This window comes from Trachypithecus francoisi, unplaced genomic scaffold (assembly GCF_009764315.1).
Source record: "Trachypithecus francoisi isolate TF-2019V2 unplaced genomic scaffold, Tfra_2.0 Lachesis_group5, whole genome shotgun sequence".
Taxonomy (NCBI): domain Eukaryota; kingdom Metazoa; phylum Chordata; class Mammalia; order Primates; family Cercopithecidae; genus Trachypithecus; species Trachypithecus francoisi.
Window position 1 is genome coordinate 59941177 of NW_022681470.1, and position 19803 is coordinate 59960979.

The 19803-nt window shown below is 51.7% G+C and overlaps 1 protein-coding gene across 10 annotated transcripts in view; it reads left to right on the top strand.

Annotated features, from left to right (window-relative positions):
• The window catches only part of PPFIA4 (PTPRF interacting protein alpha 4), a 53942-nt gene that overhangs the window by 23845 nt on the left and 10294 nt on the right, over window positions 1-19803 (top strand). For 4 of the 10 annotated variants that reach the window (XR_004434201.1, XR_004434198.1, XR_004434203.1 and 1 more), the window contains 15 exons: window positions 162-224; window positions 917-1008; window positions 3003-3111; window positions 5323-5531; window positions 6961-7201; window positions 7659-7694; window positions 7914-8047; window positions 8328-8497; window positions 10714-10807; window positions 11302-11383; window positions 11745-11945; window positions 12671-12733; window positions 13349-13375; window positions 15515-15690; window positions 19389-19486. Coding sequence is in view for 3 of the 10 variants with exons in the window: in XM_033198947.1 (XP_033054838.1) it covers window positions 162-224; window positions 917-1008; window positions 3003-3111; window positions 5323-5531; window positions 6961-7201; window positions 7659-7694; window positions 7914-8047; window positions 8328-8497; window positions 10714-10807; window positions 11302-11383; window positions 11745-11945; window positions 12671-12733; window positions 13349-13375; window positions 15515-15690; window positions 19389-19486 (1795 nt within the window). In the remaining 7 variants the exon portion in view is untranslated. The remainder of the gene's footprint in view (window positions 1-161; window positions 225-916; window positions 1009-3002; window positions 3112-5322; window positions 5532-6960; window positions 7202-7658; window positions 7695-7913; window positions 8048-8327; window positions 8498-10713; window positions 10808-11301; window positions 11384-11744; window positions 11946-12670; window positions 12734-13348; window positions 13376-15514; window positions 15691-19388; window positions 19487-19803) is intronic. The other 6 variants (XR_004434199.1, XM_033198948.1, XR_004434200.1 and 3 more) reach the window with 4 other exon arrangements.

Sequence of the window (19803 nt, forward strand, 5' to 3'; positions counted from 1 at the left end):
GTGGCGGGGTGGGGGGAGGCGGGACTGCGATGGGCGCAGGTGGTATCTCACTGGGGTGGGTAGCCAGCCTGGAGAGGAGGGACTGAGACTGCACACCCGGAGGCTCAGGTCTGGATTGGGAGAGGAAGGCAGGGGCCTGGCTCACGGCTGCTCTCCTCCAGAACACGTTGATCCAGGAGTTGGAGAGCTCCCAGCGGCAGATTGAGGAGCAGCACCACCACAAGGTACCCGGCTGAGGCCAGCCCTGCCCAGCCTGGGAGGGCCGGGTTGCAGGAAGGAAAGGACACCCTGCTTTTAGCGCTGCTGCTCTGATACCCGGCAGTGTTAGTGCATATGTTAGTGCACTACATGCGTTATTCCGTGATTTCTTATTAGAGCCCATCATAGTAGGTGCATCACTGCCCACAGGTAAAGAAGAAACTGAGGCCAGAAGCGTAGGGCAGAGGTGGACAGCAGAGAGGCAGGGCCCAGTGAGGGGCTCCACCCCAGGATTTGGAGGGAGCTTCAAACCCTGGTGCAGCCAGAGCCTGGTGATTCTGGGAGGATTTGCCTCCGTCCTGGCCTTGGCAGTGTCTGTGAGGTCTGAGAGGGTGCTGGGGCCCTCTTGCTGCCCAGCCTCATCTGCTGTGCGTTTGTGCATTAGTGAGGCGTCAGGAGGCCTAGACTAGCAGAGCCCTCCCCAGACAGACGCCCTCCTGGCCCTGCCCCTCTGCCCATCCTTCTACTCACTCTCCGGTTGGACCTCTTCTCTTTTGGTGTCGTCTGTGGGCCTGGCTTGGGGCCCCTGGCTTTGGACTTTGCAATACATTCTTCAGCATCTCCCCAACTCTGCTGTCCTCTTTGTCCCTCTCTGACTCCCACCCTCCCTCTCTGCCCCTCCCTGGCCCCCACCCCCACCCCGGGTCTGCTGGCACAGGGCCGCCTGTCTGAAGAGATTGAGAAGCTGCGCCAAGAGGTGGACCAGCTGAAGGGCCGAGGGGGGCCGTTTGTGGATGGCGTGCACTCCAGGTACTGCAGCGCCGGAGGCTGGGCATGCCAGGACGGGGTCCTGACGGACCCTACGGAAGGAGACTTCCTTCCAACAAAAGACTGCCCAGGACCTCAGGGTCCTCCTCCTGTTCAGGGTGGGACACTGAGGCTCAGAGAACTTGGTCAAAGTCACCCAGCTTACTTGGGCAGTTTGGGAGGGAACACCTGTCCTCTGAGGGCTGCTGAGAGGTGAGTCATCAGACAGTCAGTGCTCTGTCCCCGCTGTGGTAGGACATAGGCCATGGTTTCTGCTTCCTTGACAGAGGGCACACCCCTGAGAGAGGCCTGCACATCCCTTGCTTAGCCCTGTCCCACAGGCCCACTGGTAGGGAGAGCCACTCATTCCAGTTCTCTTGAGAGTCAAGGACCACCCAAGTTCAGGCAGCAGACAGAAAGGCAGCAGGAGAGATTGGAATGAAGCATCAGAAACTTCCTTACTGGAAGTTGAGATGCTATGGCGATCCTATGGTCTTGGCATCCCTTTTCTTGAAACCATTGTAAGAGATGGAGCTTACCTCCTAATGCTTGAATTAGGCCCATGTTTAGGGAACCTCTGGATTTTTCCCCACATTTTGTGGAGCAATGGGTATTGAACTCAGACCTCGAGCCTGTCCTCAGTACCCAGGCCACAGAGGTGGGGTGAAGACAGAGGAGACTGAAGTGGATGGTGCCACTCAAGGTTCATGGCTCTTGGCTGTTTTCTCTCCAAACCAAAGTCTCTTAGATCAGAACCCTTGCCGTTCCCTTTGATCATGTGCTTGCTCTATCAGGGAAATGGGATGAACTACAGTGAAGAAAGGTTAATGGAAATATGCATATGGATGTGTGTGGAGGGGCAGTGCTTGAAATAGAGAAGGGGATGTTGAGCTTGAAGAAGATAAGCCCGCGGGTGTCTGGGGTGGGAGAGCCTTTAAGTACCATCTCCATGTTCACGAGGAATTATTGTATATGGGTGTGAAGAGAAGCAGAGGATGGAGACAGGTAACAGTAGTTGGGATTTCTCCTACTTCTCCCATCCTGACCAGAAGAGACAACCCCTCAATTAGTAAAATATGGCCAACAGTACACCAAGCCATTTGCCACTGCTTGGCTTTTTTTTTAATGGTTGGGAATGCTTGGGTTCGACTAGAGAATCATTGGATACATCATGGAATTGGGGCTGAGTTGCAGGGAGAAAAGGGGAATATGCAGGAGCTTCCCTGTCTATCCAGCGACCTCATATGGTCTGTATAGACAATGTGTCCCTTCATTCTGGATTCCCTTAAGGGTTCCAAGTAGAAAGGCACAGGGAAGAAGTATCACTGGGGAGGCTTTCAGATATTCCAGGGGATTGTTGCTTGGGTTCTAAAATCTCAGGGTTGGAATAGACTCTTGGGGCAGTCAACGTATTTTCTCTAGCTTGTGTTTCTGACAGTGTCAGGGCCTCCTAAAGCTTTCTAGGCATAAGGGTATGCCTGGCTTGAATTTTAACCAGGGACTCGGTCCAGATTATGGGGAGACCCAAGGAAAAGTGCTGGGTAGAAGACCAAAAAACAAACACGCTCAGAGTGAAAAGGACCTATAGACATCATCCTTTCCAACCTCTCCCAGTGCCTGGAGCCCTCCTGCGCCATGTGTTTCAGATGGCCAGAGAGCCTCTGCTCGAATACCTCTTTGATGGGGAGCTCAACTTTTTAAAAGCCACCAGTTGCATCATAAGCCAACCCTTGCCATTAGAAGATCTTTCTTATGCCAGATGGAAAGCCACTCTCTGGAACTTTCTCCCCCGGCTCAGTCTGACCCCTGGGGCACCGGGGCATACGTCTACTCTCTTGCTTACACAACAGCCCTTCAGGCATTTATGACAGCTCCGTGTCCTGCTAAGACGTCTCTTCTCTGAGCTGAAGATCCCTTGACTCTTTGGGCCCACTGGGTGTGAGCTGGGGCTCTCAGTCTTCAGGGCCTGTCTTTTCTCTCCCCCATCACCGCTCAAGGTCGCACATGGGCAGTGCAGCAGACGTGCGGTTCTCCCTGGGCACAACCACACACGCACCCCCAGGCGTGCATCGCCGCTACTCGGCATTGAGGGAAGAGTCTGCCAAGGTGAGGGGGTGGAGGGATCTCCTCAGGGAGTTTGGGGTCAATTCGGCCGCGTGCCTGGCTCCAGTTACGCAGACGGCTGGTGTATGGGGCAAATCCTTCCCCTTCCCTCCCCTGTGTCAACGACAGCTGCAGCCCTGGGGTTGAGACCATCGTCAGCTGCAACAGCTGTGCCCCCCCCTTGCCTTGGCCTCCTGGTGGGCAAGAGGTGGGGGCTGGCAGGCAGCCAACAGTCCCTGAGGCCCCACTGAAGTGTGTGTGCGTGTGCCTGGGCGTGCAGGCGTGTGTATCTGGTGGTCGGGCGTGGGGAGCGGGGGCGGTGCTTCATGGGTAAGATGGAATTGGCAAACTTTCTGGAACAAAAGCTGTGGTTCATGGGGGAGATGAGGGAGGGATGACAGGTTAACTGGCCCTTGGGATGGCACCTGGAGTTTTCCGAGAAGCGGCTGTGCGTTCATGCTGTCTGAGTCTGCCTAGGGAGATTAGGGGAGAATGAGGAAAGATATGGGGCAGAAAAATGCCGAGTTCGATCTTTTGGGAAAGTGCAATTATTCGTCATGTTCTGTTCTGAGTCCAGGTCCTCTAAATATCATTTAGAGCACTGGGGCATTAGAAGATATAGATGGAGAAAGAGGGAACTCCTAGTCTCCGGGGAAGATTCATTCTGCTCTTAAGAAACTCCTAGTCTGATGGGGGAGTCACAATCTGAAGGCGCCTCTTTTTCTTTCTCCCCTGACTTCTTTACTCTTTCTATTTATAAGAACATAGCAGCTGTCCAGGAGCTGAGAGGCTGCAGGAGCCTTGAGGGGGAGTTAGGAGGCTTGGGTCATAGAGGATGGGTGTTAGAGTACCTTTCTGTCCCTGGCCCCCTTTCTTCCTTCTCTGCTCTTCTGGCTCTCCCAGCCCAGTTCTTTGCCTTCCCCTCTTCTGGGCCTTTGCCCGCTGGATAGGTTTGTAGGATGATTTCAGAGAAGCGGCCACCTCTCGGGGTTGGCCGAACTCTCCTGTGACGAGCTGAAACTCTGCAGAATGTCTAGTCAGGCCTGCTTGGCCTTTCTGGCTTCCTGGGTGTAGTCAGCCTTTGAGTGTGTGTGAATGGAAAGTGATAGCTTTTATATAGTGCTTGCTTTGTGCCAGGCACTGTGCTAAGGGCTTTACATGTATTTTCCTCATTTGATCCTCACAGCTATCTATGAGGTAAGTACCTTACCATCCCCATTTTACAAATGAAGAAACTGAGGTACAGAGAGGTTAAACAATTTTCCTGTGGTTGCACAACTAGTATTTCGTGGAGCTGAGATTCAAACCAAAGCAGTCTGTCTCTGGACTCTCTTCTTTTTTTTTTTTTTTTTTTGAGACGGAGTCTCGCTCTGTCGCCCAGACTGGAGTGCAGTGGCCAGATCTCAGCTCACTGCAAGCTCCGCCTCCTGGGTTTACGCCATTCTCCTGCCTCAGCCTCCCGAGTAGCTGGGACTACAGGCGCCAGCCACCTCGCCCGGCTAGTTTTTGTATTTTTAGTAGAGACGGGGTTTCAGCGTATTAGCCAGGATGGTCTCGATCTCCTGACCTCGTGATCCGCCCGTCTCGGCCTCCCAAAGTGCTGGGATTACAGGCTTGAGCCACCGCGCCCGGCCTGGACTCTCTTCTTAACAGAGCAGTATTTCTTAGAATATAATGTGCAAACAAATCACCCAGGGGTCAGCCGGGCATGGTGGCTCACGCCTGTAATCCCAGCACTTTGGGAGGCTGAGGTGGGCAGATTGCCTGAGCTCAGGAGTTCGTGACCAACTTGCGCAACATGGTGAAACCCCATCTCTACTAAAACACAAAAAATTAGCTGGGCGTGGTAGCATGGTGGCATGTGCCTATAATCCCAGCTACTCAGGAGTTTGAGGCAGGAGAATTGCTTGAACCCGGGAGGCGGAGGTTGCAGTGAGCCGAGATCGAGATCGCAAAACTGCAATCCAGCCTGGGTGACAGAGCAAGACTCCATCTCAAGAAACAGACCAACAAAAACAGAAAACAAAAAACCACCCAGGGGTCTTGTTAAAATGCAGAAGTTGAATCGGTAGGTCTGGTGGTATGGCCGGAGATTCTGCATTTCCAACAAGCTCCCAGGAGATGCCAGTGCTGCTGGGTAGAGGTAGGGAGGGTCCTGCTCTGCAGTTATCTGGGTGTCTTATTATGACTCCTTTACCCTCCTCCTTTGCTAAGGACTGGGAGACTTCTCCATTGCCTGGGATGCTGGCCCCGGCAGCCACCCCTGCCTTTGACAGTGACCCTGAGATCTCCGACGCAGATGAGGATGAGCCAGGGGGTCTGGTGGGCTCTGCGGACGTTGTCTCCCCCAGCGGCCACTCAGATGCCCAGACCCTGGCCATGATGCTGCAGGAGCAGCTGGATGCCATCAATGAGGAAATCAGGTTAGGGCATGGCCGGAGGGCTTGGGGAGTGCCTTGAAGGGCAGGGGGGCCCTTTGTGTTGGAAAAATCCTATATGGGTTTGCTCATCTCTTACACCTGCAACTTAGAATACCACAATTTAGGGACCCTCTGTGGGTCATCAGGCCTGCTGGCCCAGTGCCGGAGTGAGAGGAGCAGGGCCTCAGTGGACTTCTCAGGCTTCACCTCCCCTCTCAGGGCTTGCGATGTGGCTGGGCTCAGGAGGATGCACGCTGTGTTCCTGCAGCCCTGCAGCTGATCATAACCACTAAGAGTGTAGCTCCTGCTTACTGAGGCCAGCTCAGGGTGAGAGCTTTGTAAATGTCACTGTCCATCTTATCACAGTGCCTGAGGTAGACAGCATGATCCCTGTTTTACAGACAAGGGAACAGAAACTCAGAGAGGTTAAGTGACTTGCCCAAAGTCACACAGAAGTGACACAGCCAGGATTCAAACTCAAGTCTGAACTTGGTCCACTGCACCATGCTTCCTGTCCCTAATGAGGCATCAAACGAAACAGTGACAGGGAAAGTTGTGAAAACCTTCATTCTATTGTGCCTTTTTAATGAGTTTATTAATGTTGATGACAAACAGCAGGGCAATATCTGAGCTGGAGTGTATCAGAGCTTTATAAACTGTACAGGACATCCAGTTCAATGGTTCAGTGTATTGCACAGACCAGTTACAGAGAACACACACACACACACAGAGAAAGGTACAAACATAGGACCACCAGCTTTTTATTTTGCGAAGTAAAACATTAATTATAAGGACTATCTATTATCACAATCATTTTGCAAAAGAAAGGACATTTTAACATTCCTGAAGTAAGAAAGACATACTCAGAATAAAGGCAAGTCCTTCTTTGTGAAAGGGAGTGGGCATCTTTACTGGAGTGTGTGTGTGTGTGTGTGTGTGTATGTGCGTGCACTCCTTGCTCAGTGCCTTCCAGACACACACGTGCACCATTTTCATTATTTCTCTCATTTTTCTGTGGAACAGGGAAAACCCCATCAGGGGTCAGCATCATTTAAAAGTCCTACACTTGGAAACTGCTGACTTATACCACTTCAGACATTGCATATGTTGGGAAACTGAGGCACAGAGAGCAAAATACCTGACTCAAGGCCACCCCTGTAGTTAGGGGTAGGTCAAGAATTCTGATTTTCAGGATGGTTTATGTTCCACTAACCAAACTGCCTCCTTCCCCAGCAGCTGCTTTTGTTAAACGGAGGGAGCAGGCAAGCTAACAAGGAGACATATTTCTAAGCTCCAGTGGGACAGACAAAGCCTGCCTGCCAGGCCTTGTGTACAATGCATGTAGTCCTTGGTGGCAAGTGCAGGCATCGGCCCATGCTGCCCTGGTCCTGGCTGGGTCTCATGGTGAGATCTGGTTTTGCCTCCCTTCCAGGATGATTCAGGAAGAGAAGGAGTCCACGGAGCTCCGGGCGGAGGAGATTGAGACACGTGTGACCAGTGGCAGCATGGAGGCCCTAAACCTGAAGCAGCTGCGCAAGCGCGGTTCCATCCCCACCTCTCTGACAGCCCTGTCCCTGGCCAGCGCGTCCCCACCACTCAGCGGCCGCTCCACACCTAAGCTCACCTCCCGCAGTGCTGCCCAGGACCTGGACCGAATGGGGGTCATGACCCTGGTGAGAGGCAGCTGAGGAGCAGGCCTGGCGTCACTGGGCCCTGCACCGGGGGAGGTTTTAAGGGATGGTAGGACTCATGTGCTCTCAGCTGGGCCTGCCGTCTTCTTCCCATGATGTGTGCAGACCCCGACATGTCAGGCCACCAACCTGTCCTGGGTTTGGGAAGGGCCTAGGTAATATCTTCTTTGCCCTCTCCCTTGGATGAGCCCAGACTGCTAAAGAAACTCACCCACTGCCCTCACCTCTTCCTTTCTTTCAGAAAAATAAGCCCTGGCTTGTTTTTCTAAGCCAGAATTTTTTTTTTTTTTTTTTTTTTTCCTCTGGTGTGATATTCTCTCTGGGCCTGTGTGAGGCATTGAATCCTATCTTCTCATCCTAAGACTACTGGGCTCCCCTGGGGTTGGCTCTAGGGCACGGAGAGGTTAAGTCCAAGCTTACCTATCCCTCTCTCTTGCAGCCCAGTGACTTAAGAAAGCATAGGAGGAAGCTGCTGGTGAGTGCTGCCTGATGGCCCAGGTACTAATGGGTTCACTGCTCCCATACCCTTTCCTTTCGGCTTCCTCCCCCAGGGCCCTTGAGTCTGAGTCTGAACTCAGAGAGGCACCCAGGACCTCCCCACTGCATTTCTCCACGCTCCTCCACCTCTTCTGGGCTGGGTAGACAGGCCCGAGATCTCTCCCTCTATCCCCTGACGGCTCCACTGTCTGTTCAGTCGCCAGTGTCTCGGGAAGAGAACCGAGAGGATAAAGCCACCATAAAATGTGAGACTTCTCCTCCTTCCTCACCCAGGACGCTGCGGCTAGAGAAGCTTGGCCACCCAGCCCTGAGCCAGGAAGAAGGCAAGAGGTAAGTGGAGCAGACCCTACCTCCAGTCTCTCCATCCACAGGGTCCTCTCCTCCCTTCCTCTGCCTCTGCAGGGACACCACATCTCTCCTGTCCCAGTTTCCTGAATGTCTTACTTCTCTTTGAAACACCATCAGGGAAGGGAGTTCCTGTGTCTCCCTTGCCCCCATCCCAGTTCTGACACTTAATAGAAGTTCTTCCTGAGGTCTAACTTCCATCTTTCCTGCTGTCACTTAAGTATGTTTCTTCTTATTCTGTCTCCTTCTGGCTGTCACCCTGTAGTGCCTTGGAGGATCAGGGCAGCAACCCCAGCAGCAGCAACAGCAGCAGCCAGGACTCCCTGCACAAGGGCGCCAAGCGCAAGGGCATCAAGTCTTCCATTGGCCGCCTGTTTGGGAAGAAGGAGAAGGGCAGGCTGATCCAGCTGAGTCGGGATGGAGCCACAGGCCATGGTCTCTGTTCCCTTCCTAACGGAGGTCTGGGCGGGCATTGGGGCATCAGAAGCAGGAAGGTATACTTGGACTGGCCTTCTCTGCCTGCATCCGAGGGACCAGTTGGGGGAAGCCCCAGGCAGGTGACCTGAGATCTGCAGAAGCAGTTTTCAGTTAGAGCTATTCATGGTGGAATGGACTGCCTTATGAGGGGGTAAGCTTCTGCCTCTACAAGTGTCAGGAAGTGGCTACATGGCTTTATTTGGCATGCTGTGGAAAGATCTCCTGTATTGAGTGAAAGATTGGGCATCTGGGGTTTCTTTCAATTTGGAGATTTTCTGATGTACTGCGCTCGGGACCTTCAGGAGAAATCTCTTGGTTGTTTCTTTAGAAGAGTCAGTTCTTGATTAGAACTTATTTCTGGGTACATCTGGCCTCTGGGACTCAAAATGTGGTAACACCTAGTTATAGCTTTGTAGACATTAAATTCAAGGAAGCTCTTAGGCAAGTGTGGCATCATTATCACCTCTATGATGTATAAAGGTCTAGTACATGCTTGGCATGTGGTGAGTACACAATAAATGTTAGCTTTCATCTGCCCCCTCTCTTCTATTTCTTCTTTTCTCTCTTCTTTCCTGTTCCTCCACCTTTTCTTTCTGTTACCTATTCAGTCATTTGTTCCACAAACATTTATTGAGTAACTACTGTATGTCTTAGTAACAGATGCTGACCAATAGTTCATTCCTTCAAGGAGTTCAGTGTCTAATGAAAAGGAAGAAGTAAAGAGACAATTCCAGAACAATCTATTGATAGAAATGTGCCCAGGGTGCTTGTGGGACTCAGAATTCGGCTATGGAATGGTGGGGACAACAGGGGTGGCCTTCTTTGGTAGCGACATCTGAGCTAAAGTGTGAAGGCCACATAGGAATTAGCTGAGCCAAGGAGAGGTCTGTGTGTGGAGGAAGGGGATGGCCTGGGAAAGGCAAAGGCTTGTGGGTGTGAGAGGTTGGTATGTACTTATGTCTGTCCAGAGTTGAGAAGAAGGAGGGTGGGAGGATTGCGGAGATGGGACTGGACAGCTAGGCTGGGGCCAGCTGTAAGGGTCTTGCAGCATCTGTTTTAGTTTAAAAGTTCCCCTGAGGCAGTGGGAGCATTGATGAATTTTGTGCAGGGGAGGAACTCATCAACTAGAATAAAGGAACCTTTGGACCCCAATGCATAATTAGACCTTTCTGCACCTCAGGAAGATGTGAATCAGAAGATAGCTAGCTGGCTGAGGAGGAGGAGGAGGGAGAGCATGAGAGGAGGAGGTCAGAGAAAGAGGAATTCGCTGAGACGGGGAGAGGTCTGTGTGTGAAGGAAAGGGGTGATCTGGGAACAGGGAGGAGGAACATGGCCACTTCCGCTCACAATATGGGAGTGTCAGCCCAGAGAATGAAGTCCAGCTCCTTGCCCCAGTCCCCAGGGGTGAAGGGAGTTGTGGAGCTGGCCACAGACAGGGGAAGCTGAAAGGTTTGATCAGGGGAAGAAGCATTTTGGATGAAACCTTATGATTTCCGATGCTCTCCACACCATGCTGGCACCTAAAACTGAGACAGCACCTCAGATTCGTTTCTGGGTTACCCACACTTGTTGTGTACTGTGTACTATGTGGGGGTGACCAGGGCTTAAAAGAATTCTAAGATTCTGCCTCTGGCCATGAATTCTGTAGGGTTCTAGCATCAATTCAAGGAAATATTTAATAGAAGACAGAACTCTGCATGATGTCCTTTATGGTTTTGTGCAAGTGAATGCACCCAGAGAAGGAGGCCCAGAGATGCAGCTCTCAGGGTGTGGATTTCCCCACCCCTGACCCAAGCCAGGGTCATTCTTCTCTCTGAGTCTTGTAGCCCACTTGTGTTCGGGGCTCTGGGTTTCCTTTGCACCTTGGCTTGGAGGAAGGACAGGTTCTGTCTAGGATTCCAGGGTGGGATAATTTGGGTCCATCTGGCTGGAAAACACCCAAGGCTGAGGCTCCCAGGGAGACTCTCTGAACTGGGGATGACCTGCTTGATGCCATTATCTGAGACTGCCTGGATGCAGGGACACTGAGCAGAAGCTCCAGAAATAATGCTCCCGTCAGGCCATGGGTTGTCCTCTGCTAAGGAGCCTCCTGCTGCTTCTGTTCCCCACCCCTGATCCAGGCAAGGGAGGAGAGGCAGAGGGGTTGGCTGATACACGCATCTCTTTCCTTGTAGTTCTGCTAACAGACTCCGAGTTCAGTATGCAGGAGCCTATGGTGCCTGCCAAGCTGGGGACCCAGGCAGAGAAGGACCGGCGGCTAAAGAAGAAGTAAGAGCCACAGGCCAGATTCTGCCAGGATGGGGCCCAGCCCCCTACGCAGTTCCCTTCCCCTGGGCTGCTGTGAAACTGAGCTCAGGGACCCAGACCCCAGCAAGGCCCTTCCTGAACTGAGTTGGCCTGGTCCATATGGGCACAGCAGGGCTGGGAGGAGGTTCTTAGGATAAGCCTAGGGAGAAGGAGGCAAGGGAGTTATGGGAGAGTGACCTGGGTCCTGTGGGTCTCTGGCAGGGCAGATTGAAATCTAAGTCAATGTCAGGTCACAAGCAAACAGAGAACTCCTTGCCCTCTGGGGGTGGAGGTGTTCCTGCCCCATTTCTTGTCATACTTCTTCTTCAGAAGAAGGAAGAGCAGAGCAGAGGAAGTCCAGGGTGGGGAGCAAGGGTTGTGGGTGTCCAGCTCTTGCACGGCCCAGTGGTCCCTGGAGCAAGAACAGTTAAGAGAGAAGGAAGAACTAGTGAGTCTGTTGTTCCTCTTCTTACAAGACACCAGCTGCTTGAAGATGCCCGCAGGAAAGGAATGCCCTTTGCCCAGTGGGATGGTCCTACTGTGGTCTCCTGGTTGGAGGTAAGCCTGAGCAAAGGGAGTCCTCTCAGGGGTCTGGAGGGAAGGATGTTTGGGGTGGGCAGAGGGGTGATGTCCTAGAACTTTTACAGTGTGTTTCTTCCCTGCCAAGTGCACATGTGCCATACCTAGCATTTAGCCCCCCTCCCCCTCCCCAACACACACACATACCAGTCAGAGGACAGAGTTGATGCTGCTTTTAATCTGTAAAATGGGAGAGTGAGGATTTGATGACCTCCACATTCCTATGGTCTGCATTTGCTATTCGAGTCGGTGGATGAGGCCTGCATGCCCCTTGCTATTGCCAAACTCTTGGTGGTAGGGCCCAGGCCTTGAATTACCTCCCTATGCCTGGTGTCTGCAGCTCTGGGTGGGGATGCCTGCCTGGTACGTGGCAGCCTGCCGAGCCAACGTCAAGAGTGGTGCCATCATGTCCGCTCTGTCGGACACAGAGATCCAGCGGGAGATCGGCATCAGCAATGCCCTGCACCGGCTCAAGCTCCGCCTGGCCATTCAGGAGATGGTGTCACTGACCAGCCCCTCTGCTCCGCCCACCTCCAGGACTGTGAGTGGCCCTTCCCTTGCCCAGGACATTTTCAGAGGTCCTGCAACAGAGTTTGCAAAGTCTCCTGTTGGGCTTTGGGAAGATGGCAGCATTGAGCCCTGCCCCTTCCTTCCCATCCTCACAAAGGGCTCTCCCTGCTCTTCAGGAGGATATGACGTTGATTCTAGGAGGATCCCAGCAGCCTTGGTTCCCTGCCTCTCACATACCACCCATGGGGCTCCATCTCCCCATCCCTACTCTGCCAAAATTTCCAGGTCTCTGGGCAGTTTCCAGGATGGGTTTTCTGGGGTTTTATATGGTTGCCAGGTTGGGGGAAACAAAGGGAAGAGGGCATTTGTGAATATTGTCTTGGTCCTCTAACCTCAATCAACACAAGAATGCAGACTGTTTCGCGGGCCCCTGGGGTGGAATCTTTCATTATTGGCCATCTCCATGATTGGATCAGCCCCATTCCAGGTCAGCACCGTGCATTCTTAATCATCCGGGAAACATTTATCGCGCGCTTCCTATGTGCCAGGCACTGTGCTAAGCATCGTGGATATGATGATAACAGAGATGTGGCTTCTGCTGTCCACTTGCTCAGAGCTAGACAGTGTGCAAGCTGTGGGCTGGGCCCATTGGAGGACTCGGGGAGGGAGCTTTGTCCTTGTCCTTTGGGCTCCCAGCCTGATGGGGATCCTGGGAACCCACACCCAGGACCAGCTGGGTTTCCTCTCTGCCTACAGTCTTCTGGGAATGTCTGGGTCACCCATGAAGAGATGGAAACTCTGGAAACATCTACTAAAACAGTGAGTCTGGCCCTTGGTCTTTGGCCCTGGGCCTGGGGTTGGGACTGATGACTCCCACAAGGATGAGGGAAAGGCTGTGGGCAGTCAGAGTGCGCTGCCATCGATCTCATGTGAGGTTGGTATCCCTGAGGTGTGATCTGCTCTTAGGGTGGAGGGTTGTCGGGAGAGGGTTGAGGCTGGGAGCAGTTTGTATATGTGTGGTCCTTCCCAGGAGGTCACAAGCTTGCCCTGGGCCACTGGTGTGCTGCAGTGGAGGAGAGTTGGGCTGGGGAGGGCTTTGCCCTGCTATGGACTTGAACCACAGGGTCTCTGCCCTTGTGCTTCCTCCCTGGTGGAGGAATGGGGAGTGTTGGGAGAGCTGGGCATCTTGCCTGGCTCCCGGTCAAGCCTGGGAGGTGTGTGTTTTTGCCACACACACATTTGCCCTGCCTCACTGCAAACATGGGTGCACACACCAACCTTGTGTTCTCTCTTAACCATCCCGACAGGCTTTCCCCAGTCACCCAGCCAGATACTGGGACATCTTTTTCCTCTCCTTGATGGGGCCTAGGGTAGAGCTGATAGGTTTCTTGACTTTGCCTGTTTCCCCTAACACGCTGCACTTGTTCCTGCTAGGACAGTGAGGAGGGCAGCTGGGCTCAGGTAAGACTCCCTCCCCTGTCTAGAACCAGCTCCCAAAACTTCAGGACAATGTTCTTCCAGTAGGTTCTCTCCCCAGCAGGAATCTCTGAGTCCTTCTTCACATGAAAAGCCCTGGATACGGTTTCTCTGCTCCCATCAGAGCGCCCCCCCGCCCCCACCCAGTACCCTCTAGCTGCTTGTTCTGGTTTCTCAGGGTGGCAGGTGAGGAGCCCTGGAGGGCTGTGGCCCCTGCATCCCTGGCCCTTCTCCTCAGTCTTACCCTTTTCCTGGGAATAATGAGACCTAGATTAGTGTGAGTCTTTTTCCTCTCGCTGTCTCTCTCAGAGGCACTCTGGTGAACTGAGCGAAGGTCTTTCATCCATTTCATGAGCAAACATTTATTGAGCAAATATAAGGATTAGGCCTTTCCTGAGTCTCTGGATATAGAAGTGAAGAAAGCAAGCCTTCATGGAGGCAGTAAACAAATAAAGGAATAATATCAGTAAACAAACCATGTCAATAGGGATAAAAAAGACAGTCTCAATAAGTAAACAAATAAAGGGACAATATTGGATAGTGATGCAAGCTGTGAAGAAGAGTGAAACAGGGAGCAGCACTGTGTATATCTGCTCAGGGAAAACCTCACGAGCAGGAGACTGGCTGAATCATTCACGCCATAAAACACCCTTGGCGGCCGGGCGCGGTGGCTCAAGCCTGTAATCCCAGCACTTTGGGAGGCCGAGACGGGCGGATCACAAGGTCAGGAGATCGAGACCATCCTGGCTAACACGGTGAAACCCCATCTCTACTAAAAATACAAAAAACTAGCCGGGCGAGGTGGCGGCGCCTGTAGTCCCAGCTACTCGGGAGGCTGAGGCAGGAGAATGGCATGAACCCAGGAGGCGGAGCTTGCAGTGAGCTGAGATCTGGCCACTGCACTCCAGCCTGGGTGACAGAGCGAGACTCTGTCTCAAAAAAAAAAAAAAAACACCCTTGGCAGAGGTGACTGGGGGGATCTGAGACATAGAATGTTAAATGAAGAATGCAGATCCTAAAAGATGCATGGAATTTGATACCAAAACTCAAAACCAAACAAAATTAATCATATATTGTTTAGGGAAATATACATGGATGATTGTAAAAAGTGTAAAACAGTTTTTTACAGCCAAAGGAATAGTCAGAAAACTCAGCATAGTGGTTCCCTTTTAGAGGGGCAGTAGGAGACGTGTGGTGACAGTGAGCATCAGTGTGCAAACAGTACAGTGTGGGTAATGCTCTGCTGCTTAGCTTGGTTGGTGTCCACTGTTGCTAACTTCATTTATATGCTTCATAATGAGCATGTTACATATAGTCTTGTGTGTATCAGCTATTACATTGTTAAAAGAGAACAAAATAGACTTTTTCCATCTAAAAACATCAAGTAAGGATAAGGAAAGAGTCGGGTAGGGTCGCTGTGAAAACTGAAGCTTTCTCAAGATGGGTGGTTAGGGAACACCCTGCCCAGGTCAGGAGGCGACATCCACATGGCACAGGCCCTGCAGGACCACACGGCAGGGTGTGTGTGGGAAAGCAACAAAGGACCTGGAGCGTTCTTGGAGCAGAGGCTCAGGCCTTAGAGAATGGGCGCTGCTGGCTATTCAGGCACAGGCCACCATCCTTTATTTTTTTCAATCTTCTGCCAACATTTAACTTCCTTGTTTCCTGCATAAAACCAGCCTTGTCCTGGAGTGAGACAGGCTTCCTTTGCCACACTGCAGGTCCTCTGTAACACAGCATCTCCCTTGGGCTCAGCGGGCTTGAGGCTCACTGAGAGTCAGGAAGGCACGTCTGCTGCACAATACCGCAAATGCAATCCAGAGTCAACAGGAAGGATTTCATATTAGCTGCTGCTGGGATAGCTACTTCTGTTCATTAGTGTAGATAATTGATATGTGAGTGGAACTGTATCATTTCGAGATCTTAAAAAGTTCCATTTAAAATCCCCACCTCCCGCCACTACCAGCCCCCTTATTGAAGATAAAACTGAAATTGTATTGGAATGCCCTTCCTCCCTCATGGGTGGAGGATGGATTCATGCATCTCCCAACCAGCTATACCAGCCTCAGCCTGCTGGCTCTACCTTCCTCCCCCATAATAGCCTTCTGCATCTCATTTCCCTAGACCCTGGCCTATGGGGACATGAACCATGAGTGGATTGGGAATGAATGGCTACCCAGCCTGGGGCTCCCGCAGTACCGCAGCTACTTCATGGAGTGCCTGGTGGACGCCCGCATGCTGGACCACCTCACCAAGAAGGACCTGCGGGTCCACCTGAAGATGGTGGACAGCTTCCATCGGTGAGCGCGCCTGGGGCCCAGGGCCACTTCCCTCGTGGGGGCCTCCCCTAGCTCTGAGGGTCTGCCTCCAGGAACAGAGGTGCCTTCATCTCTTTCTGTGGCCTGTTCTGAATGGCAACAGGTCTCCCCCTTGGGAAAGTCTCCCTTGTCAAATCCTTGTCACATCCTGTAATTTGAGGATTTGATCCTCAAATTGACCAGGTTTCTGTCCTTATAATGACTAGGTCATTATGTCTAGTCCTAAAGACACAAAAAGTCATTTTTCTTTACCTTCACCTCTTTTGAGATTTTCCCCCAGGTCTGAATTTTATTGCTTGTCTTTGGACTTGCTGAATTTGCTGTGTTAACTCTGACAAGACTCAAACTGAACCTAGTGTTCAATTAGGTGTCTCATTCCAAGTTGAGGGGGAAGATCTTCCTGGGCCATTGCCCTGCTGACATCCCAGATCGGAACCTCTCCGCTTTGGGCTCACATCCTTTTTTATAGAATGTCATCCAGTCCTCTCCTCCTCTTTGCTGAAAAGATCTTCTGTTCAAAAGTATCTGCGGCACAGGTCCCAAACTGGCAGCCCGTGGGCAGAATTTGGCCCACAGACTTGTTTTTGTTTGGCCCACATATATCTTAACAACTCATATTGAGCTGCCAGTATTTAAACAGTAGATTTTATATACAATTCTGGATTTCTGGCTTCTCTTGAAAACTTGAAAGCTCTGTCAACACATTCTAGCATGGAAGCAACCAGCTGGAGCTAAAGAGCGGAGTCCACTCAGGATGGGTGGGCCTGCTCAAGGGCCTCCCACCCCCCCAGCCTCTTCTCTCACGTGTGTTACCTGCCTGGTCCCAGCAGGCATTGTGTTGGAGAATGCAGTTGGTGGCCATGGTGCTAGGAGTTGGCAGTTTTTAGGAAGTCCTTCTTAACATCCAGCTTCAAGTCGTGTGGGTGGCTCTTTGAGCCAAGACTTGTCTTGGCTGGATAGTAAGACCAGGAATAGGGCTCTTCAAGGTTCTCTCAGGGCTCTGTGGATGTCCTGTGGTCTCTCCAACTCAGAAATCTTACAGAAAGTTAAATCTGGAAGGGATCTTGTTAGCGTGCCTGTTTTGTGGATGAGAACATTAAGGCATGGGGAGGAGCAGTAACCCAGGTCACTCAGGGATGATAGCAGAGTACAGGGGAACCCAGGTATGCTGACTCAAGTCCAGTGCTCTTGGCACCACTCTGCACAGAGCCTCCTGGCTTGGAACCCTTGGCCCATCTGACCCCAGCATGAGGGCTGACTTGTGAGGGAAGACTGCATGCTCTCCTCTGCACCCGCCCCCACCCCAATCAGCTAGGGCTGAAAGGGAATCGTTTATCTCTGCCTGGAGGCTGCCAGGCCCAGCTGCACCTGTCCCCTTCTCAGTGATTGATAGGGCTGGGGAGAGATGAGCTGTTCCCCTGCCAAGACGGGATGTGCCTGGGCTGCTAGAGGATCTGTCAGCCCGGCCCCAGCCAGGACTATGGAAATCCTCCCCCCAACCCCTCTGCCCCATCCCCAGGAGAGAACTGTGGCCTGAACGTGGGGTTCTAGGTTCAGCTCTGAATCTTGAGTACTTCAGAGTTTCTAAAGCATTTTCACATCTCACCACCAAACTATGTGACTACCTGCTTTTATTCCATGTAACATTTCACAAGCATGTTCTTACGTCTTTAAAATTTCTTTTAAATCATAATTATTATGATAAGAAAGGGATATTTTAAAACCTTATTTTACAGATAAAGAAAACAAGTTCAATAGAGGTTGATTTCCATCAGGTCACCCAGCCAGGTGATTACAGAATGGGGCTCAAATCCTTGTCTCTTGACACCGCACTCAGAGCTCTTTTCCTTGGGACATGGTGCTCTATCGAGCAGGTCTTCTAGAAGAGCTTCTGTTTTGGTAGGACAAGCATGCACGATAGTCATAAATGTCACCCTAATAGTGCTGCCACTACCAAGTGCCTGTAATGTTCCCAAAGGCTGGGCTAAGCCCTTGCATTTATTGTCACCTGCAAGACAGGTATGACCCCATCTCACATTTGCTGGGTGCCTCTCAGCTAGGAAGGGGCAGAGCTGGCATCTAAACCCAGGTTGACTTAACTTTAAAGGCTTTATATTTTTGCCATGGTATGCAGCAGCTTTGAAAGGAACTGGACTGGAAATTATAGTGAGTGAGATTGAAATTAGAAGGCATTTCCAGTCATGAGCTGTGTGTGCGCATGCCCCTTCACAGTGGACCAAGGCTTAAACCTTGAGCAACACATGGGCAGCTTGGGCCAGAAAAGTGTTCCTGGAAGTGGCGTCTCTGAGCTCTGTTCTAGGCAGAAGAGCCTCCTGCTGAGAAGTGAGGGGAGAAAAGGAGGGAGCAGGCTGCACAATTTTATCTCACAAAGCAGTGCCCTCAATAAGAGTCAAAAGCAGGTAGAGTTGGGAGGGACCTTCCATTCTAATTCTGTAAAGATGGAAAAACTCAGAGAAGCTGAATGACAAAGTAGCGTTCACGGAAGGAAGAACACTATAGCTCTTCTAAGAGGGAATGAGCTGCCTTGAGAAGTAATGAGTTCGCTGCCCCTGGAGGCGCTCAGATACAGGCTCAGTGACTACTCTGAAGGAAGCTGCAGGGGTGACTCCTGCCTTAGGTGGGAGCGTGGACCAATGGCCTCCAGGGTTCCTTCTGACCCACAGAATCTGTGGTTCTGTGCCTGGCTTAGTTACTGAATGCTTGCTCTGCACCTGATACTGTTTAAGTGCTTTTAGTAATTTGTGTGAATTAATTATTTCATTTAATTAATCAAGCATTTGTAGAGTCCCTGCTCTGTGCTAGGGGTTTAGGATCAGTGAACAAACAAAGACCTCTGCCCTCACAGAGCTTATATTCTAACTGGAAGAGACAGTCAAGGAATAATAAATACATGGTATGTTAATAGACAAAACATGCTAGGAAAAAATTAGACCAGGGTGAGAGGGATTGGGAGTATGGGCCAGGGGTGGTGATGGTGATACTGCAATTCTAAATCTGATGAACACTGTGACTAGTGAATTGGACTGAGAAGGTGACATTTAAGCAAAGACTTAATGGAGACAAAAGGAGTAAGCTACACAGCCGACTGGGGGAGGAGTGTTCCAGGCAGAGGCAGCCACCAGTGCAAAGGCCCTGAGGCCTGCAGGCCCAGTAAGCCTGCTGTGTTTGAGGAGCAGCAGGGGTGTCAGTGTGGCTGCAGCAGAGAGAGCAAGAGGGAGAGTGGCTGAAGTGGCTGTTAGACAGGTGGCAGAGCAGATCATGGAGTATCTTATAGGCCGTTGTAAGGACTCTGAGTGAAGTAGGGATACAAAGGGGTATCTTGTTTTTGCTTTTTCTTTCACTTGCAGGTGGTAGGGGTCTTTGTCATTCCAGTGCCTGGAGAGAGGGACATGTTGGTTTCATTCAAAGAACTTTTTTCCCATCAATCCAGGCCTGCTTCCTGACTGAGAGGGAGGATATGGGTTAGACAGAGAAAGGGTTATAACCCTGGGATGGTTCGCAGGCAAGCCCCTGGGGAAGGAGGAGCATGGGGAGGCTGGGGTGCTCTTTGTGCTGGAGGCAGTAGGTCTGGACATGCTGTGGCTGGTGCTGGATGTGAGACAGGTAGTGTGGGAGTGTGGCCCCACTGAGGCTCTGGCTCGGGGGCTGTGTGCCTGCAGAACCAGTCTTCAGTATGGCATCATGTGTCTGAAGAGGCTGAATTATGACCGGAAGGAGCTGGAGAAGAGGCGAGAGGAGAGCCAGCACGAGATCAAGGGTAAGCTCGTCAGGCTTGGAGAGGGTGCAGGAGTAGCCTGCTTGGCTGGTCCCTGCCTTGGGCCAAGTGGAGGGGAGGCATTCTGTCTCTCAGTGAATCTTCCAGTCTGACAAGGAAGATGCAGCCTCACCTTAGGGAGCTCCCAGTCTGATGGAGGAGACATGGTCCATGCCAAGTTGGCTATAATCCCCTCCCTCCACCCCACATACCAGACTGCAGCCACTAACTGGACAAATGCAATGAATCCTCTGGGACAGTGTTATAGACTGGTGTGCTTGTGGAACTTGGTGATCTGGATGGGGTTGGATGGGAGATGC